The sequence below is a fragment of the Sphaeramia orbicularis genome, chromosome 18 (genome assembly GCF_902148855.1).
Source record: "Sphaeramia orbicularis chromosome 18, fSphaOr1.1, whole genome shotgun sequence".
NCBI lineage: Eukaryota > Metazoa > Chordata > Actinopteri > Kurtiformes > Apogonidae > Sphaeramia > Sphaeramia orbicularis.
The window spans coordinates 795,038-801,505 of record NC_043974.1 but is presented as its reverse complement, the minus strand read 5'-3'; the positions used below and the strand labels follow the sequence as shown (position 1 = coordinate 801,505).

At 41.6% G+C, this 6,468-nt stretch overlaps 1 protein-coding gene across 2 annotated transcripts in view; it reads right to left on the bottom strand.

Annotated features, from left to right (window-relative positions):
• Nucleotides 1–3,597: 3,597 nt before the first annotated feature.
• The window catches only part of LOC115438126 (zinc finger protein 827-like), a 34,634-nt gene continuing 31,763 nt past the window's right edge, over nt 3,598–6,468 (bottom strand). For both annotated transcript variants that reach the window (XM_030161531.1, XM_030161533.1), the window contains 2 exons: nt 4,745–4,939; nt 3,598–4,492 (listed from right to left, as the gene is read on the bottom strand). In XM_030161531.1, coding sequence (XP_030017391.1) covers nt 3,814–4,492; nt 4,745–4,939 — 874 coding nt within the window. In that variant the 3' untranslated portion in view covers nt 3,598–3,813. The remainder of the gene's footprint in view (nt 4,493–4,744; nt 4,940–6,468) is intronic.

The window sequence follows — 6,468 nt, the reverse complement described above, 5'->3', positions numbered from 1 at the left end:
AGAGGAGGGTAAGGAGGAGGAGGATGAGAGGAGGAGAGGAGGAGGAGGAGGTGAATATAGATTAGATGGCCGAATAGAAGATACAGTACATTTGATACATGAGAGGGTTTTACATCCACCACTGGAAAAGTCCAAAAAGAGGATGGTGAAGGTAGTAGGAGGAGAGGATGGAGGAGAGGAAAGTGAAGAAGGAGAGGAGGAGGAGGAGAAGAAGGAGATGAAGAAGGAGAGGAGAGGGATTTACATCCATCACTAAAGTCCAAAAGGATGGAGGTGAAGGAGGAGGAGGAGAGGAGGAGGAGGAGGAGGAGGAGGAGGAGGAGGAGGAGGAGGAGGAGGAGGAGGAGGAGGAGAGGAGGTGAAGGAGATAAAGGAGAGAAGAGGGCTTTACATCCACCACTGAAGTCCAAAAGGATGGATTAAAGAGGAGGTGAAGGTGGAGAGGAGGAGGAGGAGAGGAAGTGAAGAAGGAGAGGAGGAAGAGGAGGAGAAGAAGGAGATGAAGAAGGAGAGGAGAGGGATTTACATCCATCACTAAAGTCCAAAAGGATGGAAGTGAAGGAGGAGGAGGAGAGGAGGAGAGGAGGAGGAGGAGGAGAGGAGGTGAAGGAGATAAAGGAGAGAAGAGGGCTTTACATCCACCACTGAAGTCCAAAAGGATGGATTAAAGAGGAGGTGAAGGTGGAGAGGAGGAGGAGGAGAGGAGATGATGGAGAGGAGATGAGGAGAAGAGACAGGGATGCAAACTCCTCAGGGCAGAAACAGTGCAAACCCTTCAGGGGCATGAATGAATAAATAAATAAATAAATATCACAGGTTTATCGTTTCAGTCTGAGAATACAGATGGAAAAACAAACACTATATTTGGTACAAATCAGCTGTTACCAAAGGAATGTTCAAACTCATCTTCCATCTCACAGCTGCCTCTTCAGTTTGTACTTCCACCCCAATCCAAAACCAGCTGTTTCATTCCATTGTGTTATCAGAAGGTGTCTGAATATGAACTGTGTGAGCCTCATGTTCACATTCATTGGAGGGTTCTGTTGCTTCTAGACATGGGCTCCACTGGTTTGGACCAGCTCTACATGGAAAGTGTCATGAGTAGTGCTGGGCAAACATTGAAATTCTTAATTGCAATTAATCTCATGGATTTCTGTGATTAATCATGATTAATCACCCAAAAACGTTTGTCTGTGAGTATTTTATGTTCAGTTGTTGTCAGAATGAATAGTATTAAATCAGTGGCGATTTCTGTCAGACTGCAGTGGAAGCCTGACTTCCCCTAAAATTACAACAATTAAATGCTCAAATCTGTTCAGTTGTTTTCATTCCATTGACTCCAAATGTGTTGGAACACGTTCATCTCTCAGACCAGTTGGTTCAGAAACAGTTTGATCCCAGATCAGTGGACTGGATGTTGTTCACTTCTCCTCCATTCCCGTGTCTGTGTTTTCTCATTCCATCTCTGCTCAGTGCATTTGTCCGTGGACCAGTGGTTCTTAACCTGGGTTCGATCGAACCCTAGGGGTTCGGTGAGTCAGTCTCAGGGGTTCGGCGGAGGTCAAGACACACACTCGACAACAGCAGAACTCACACTGATTTGCAGTAAATATTCATTATTATTGTAGCCTGATGGAAATTAGGTGATGGGTGTGTGTTAAAATGTTAAAAATGATAAATAGCATAAAAACAATAAGTTCATTATTGGAATACATAAGGTTAAAAATTAAAACCATTTCAGTGTGGTAGTATTAAAAAAGGTCATGTCTTTGTGAAAAGGTATGGAATTTGTTGTGAGTTCATGCACTGTATTGGTTTTGTTCTTTGAACACAGTGATGTTAATGCACGGTTCATTTTGTGCACCAGTAAAACATATACCTGTGTCTTGAATTTGAAAAAATCATATTTTATGTAATAAATAAAGAAGGGTTCGGTGAATGCGCATATGAAACTGGTGGGGTTCAGTACCTCCAACAGGGTTAAGAACCACTGCCGTAGACGCTCAGCGTCCATGCACTTCAATGGGACTGAGTGGAACTGTTTTTTTCATTGTGTCAAAACTGGACGGTAATTGGATAAATGCCACCATGTTGTCCCGGCCCCGGACGCTCAGCGTCTCTGGGGGTGAATGGAGCTGTGGGCGGAGCTCGGCCGGGCTGGACACCATGATTTCACATGCTGATAGGAGGATCGGTCGAAAGGCTGAATCCTGTTTGACTGACAGCTAGTTTGAGATCTCCTTCACTGACAGTTCAGTTTAATACCGTCACACATTCTGCGGTGAAATCAAGAGAGAAAACACTACCAAATTACTTGTTCATTTCTTGCACTGCAAATAAAACACACTCATTGTACTACCTTTTTTCAATTTAACATAATTTCAACTTTTTCTTGTTTACTTGGCACAATAAGGTCACTGACCATTTTCTTAAAAAGGAACGGAGGGACGAATTTATGTTTAAATAACTTCACTTTTTTTTTTAATTTAATCCGACAATGAGCTTCCCCTGTCTGAAAGACCAGCAGCCGCCACTGTATAAAATACCTCTGATGTGAACCTTTGTTACTGGATAAAAAGACGTAAACGTGCTAATCATTAGCATGTCTATGGATTTTCCCATTGAAGTTAGCATCGAGCTAGCGATCTTTTTCCCATTAATTTAAATGTATAATGCCATGTAAATGTACTAAGGCAGTGAACAGAATTCAGACATATTTTGTTTGCATGTTGCAGTTTTACAGTGAGTCTACAGGAACAGATTTGGACACAAGTTTTGGGCGTCCGTCTTTTCTTGGTAAACCTGTTGTCTATCTGCAGCGAATCGCTACACGCACACAAACAGAAGAATAGGAGTTAGAATAAAACGGCATTAACGGGAGATTTAAAAAATTGTCTGCGTTACTTAATGAATGCATTAATGCAGTAATAACGCATTAACTTTCCCAGCCCTAGTCATGAGGTAACTTTTCTTATGACTTGGTGCTATATAAATACAATTGGACTGATTGATATTGTTACGCTAAAACAGGTCCAAACCTAAAAGTGGGTGAGATAAACTGTGTAAGACTTGTTAGCTTGTGTTTCTACAGAAACTACTGAAACTGGTCCTCATCTGTTCAGACCAAACTACACCGTACTAAGGGTAGTACACAAAGCCCCAGGCACTGAACTGTTAGAGGGTTCACCAGTCCAACATACAGACAAATACAAGTAAATACTCAACCACACAGCGTTTGTCTTCATCTATATATTGTTTTCTGATTGAAAATATGACACACTTTACATGTCTATAATTTGGCGGAGATAATTAGTCAGCAAAACGTCCTCCTTTTAAAGGGACTCAGGCACTGGCAGCTCTTATAGATGGTGAGGGACATTTGGGCCAAAAGTTATTTGACTTTTTTTGTCCTTTGTAGGATTTTTGTATTTAACTTGTAAGAAAAGCTGTGATTCTTCAGTGCAATGTATTAGAAATAGGTTGTGTTTTTGTTGTATAGTTGAATAGGCAAACAAAACTGTTTCTGATAGTGAATCATAGTGCACTGCAAAACCTTTTTAGTTTGATTAGTTTTGGCAGGAAATATACTCCATATCCACAGAGCTATGACATTGGAAATGTTGCCCTGCCTTGAGCTGTGTTGAACACAACTCACAGAAAGGACCAAATTCAAAATGTTGACCTTCACCAAAAGTGAAGAGTTTGCATCCCTGGAAAGTAGAGGTCAAATGAGAGGAGAGAGAAAAGGAGAGAAAAGGGAATAAGAGAGGAGTCAAATGGAAAAGAGAGGAGAGGACAAGAAAAAAAAGATGTTTAGAAAGATGTCGTCAAACCAAGATAACCCAGAAAAGAGTGTTTGGAGGAAGACGACAAAGACGAAGAGGAGGAGGAGGTAGAGGGAGAGCGTGGTTTCAGAGAAATGAGAGTGGTAATGGGAAGAAGAGGAGACAAATCCCTCCATCCGACCCGGTCACAGAGCGAGGGATGAAGAAGAGGAAGAGAGGAGGAGGAGGAGGAGGGGGGCGCAGCAGCGGTGTGTGTGTTTGTGTGCAGACGCTGAACCGTCCCATGTTTGTGCACACGCTGATTGTCTCCATGCATGTATGAGCGGTGCGTGTGCACGTCGGTGGGCGTGTCCGTGGCGTTGCCGTGGACGTGTGCGGGGTGTTTGACCTTGCAGTGCAGACGCAGACTGTCCCGTCTCTTGGCGCTGTAGGGGCACAGGCTGCAGGTGAAAGGCCGCTCCCCCGTGTGAACGCGCACGTGCTCCACCAGCTTATTGGCTGTCCGCGTCAGGTGGCCGCAACGGTCGCATCTGTACTGGTTGCCTTGGCGATGACCCTGGAAGTGAACCAGCAGCTCCTGTTGCCCTGGAAACGACCTTTGGCAGATACGGCAGCGATGCTCGGAGGTGCTCTTCTCTGGCTGGGTTGCCATGGCAACTGCAGGAGCACTGCCGGCAGTGACGGTGGCAGGAGGGGTGACAGGGCATCTAAGAGTCGGAGGGGGTGGGAGGGGTTAACCACACTCACACATTATGAAAGCACAGCACAGAAAAAAGACCACGACGCAACATTTGATTTACCTTTATAATGAAGTGTTCGTCAGAGATGCTTTAAGTCAAATGTTATTATTATCATTATAATTATTAATATTAATTTTATATAATTATACATACCATAATTATGAATGATAATAAATTATAATACAATTTTTTATCCCTTACTCTTTATAAAACACACACCTCATCTCTCCCAGAAGGGCTCTATCCCCCTGGATGTGCGTATCGATGTGAGCCGTCATCTCTGGCTCCTGATTGGTCAGGTGGTCACAGGTGCAGCAGTGCAGCGAGAAGGACCCGCGCTCCCATTGGCGGTGCTCTGTCATGTGACTCTGGAAGAGGCCACGCCCCTCAGTCTCAAATCCACACACGTGACACCTGTAGAGGTTAACGCAAGTGAAATGTAGCCATAGCAAGAGGTCCTAAATTCATGAAGAAAAGTCATGTGATTTTCACTTTGGAACATGCATCTTTATTTAACACATGAAGTAGACTTTACATACAGAACTGGTGATAGTGTTTGGCACAAGCAGTTTAGCTTTGAGCACATAGAAGCAAGTTGGACATCAATGCAAATATTCAGACCCAGAAGCAGGGGGAAAGTAAATGAGTTCAACAGGACATAAATCAGTATAAACAGTATTTGAATTACTACGACCGATTATTTCTACTTTTGATGAGTCAACTCTTGTTGTTGCTACTCTTGCTTGTTTTGCTGGCCTTTGTCTGTTTGGATTTGTGCACCCATCAAGGTTATTATCGTTAATGAAAACTAATGAAATGACGAAAACTAGAATTGTAAAAACATTTTCGTTAACTGAAACAAATAAAAACTATAATTAAAAGAAAAAAAACATAACTAACTGAAACTGTATTGTGTGTTTACAAAACTAACTGAAACGGATAAAAATTATGGATAAAATTCCCTTCGTTTTGGTCTTTGTCAATGTCGGATTGATATGAAATCGATTTCTTTGTCTCTCTCAGTTTTCTGTGCTGTCTCCATACGACACTTTTTGCTCCGTCACTTGTGTTCACTTGTGGTTTCCAGTCGTCTTCTGGTCCCCACTCTACCTGGAAACATGGAGACTAAAGCAGCAGAGTCCTGTCTGGGATTGATTTGAATAGGAGCACAGAGAAGAAGAGAAAGAGACCACTGAACTACAACTGAACTACAACTGAACTACAACTGAACTACAACTAAACTACAACTGAACTACAACTGAACTACAACTGAACTACAACTGAACTACAACTAAACTACAACTAAACTACAACTGAACTACAACTAACTACAACTGAACTACAACTGAACTACAACTGAACTACAACTGAACTACAACTAAACTACAACTGAACTACAACTAAACTACAACTGAACTACAACTGAACTACAACTAAACTACAACTGAACTACAACTAAACTACAACTGAACTACAACTGAACTACAACTGAACTACAACTAAACTACAACTAAAACTACAACTGAACTACAACTGAACTACAACTGAACTACAACTAAACTACAACTAAAACTACAACTACAACTAAACTAAAACTAAAACTAAACTAAAACTAAGCACTTAGAAGAAAACGAAAACTAATAAAAACTATCAAACCTGCTCTAAAAACAAATTAAAACGATCTGAATTAGAGAAAAAAAAGTCCAAACTAAATTAAAACTAAACTAGAATGAAAAATCCAAAACTATTAGAACCTTGGTACCCATTGCATTCCTGTTTGTGTTGCTGTTACTTGAAAAGAGGGAAAAATTAGAAAATGGAAGCAGCTATGCACGTAAAAGCATGTTGTTTTTACACTTTGGTCTTTGGGCAGATTAAACACATGAGCTGCAATGTTTTAATCAGCTTTAAATGTGATACTCAGCTGATTTTATCATCCTTGG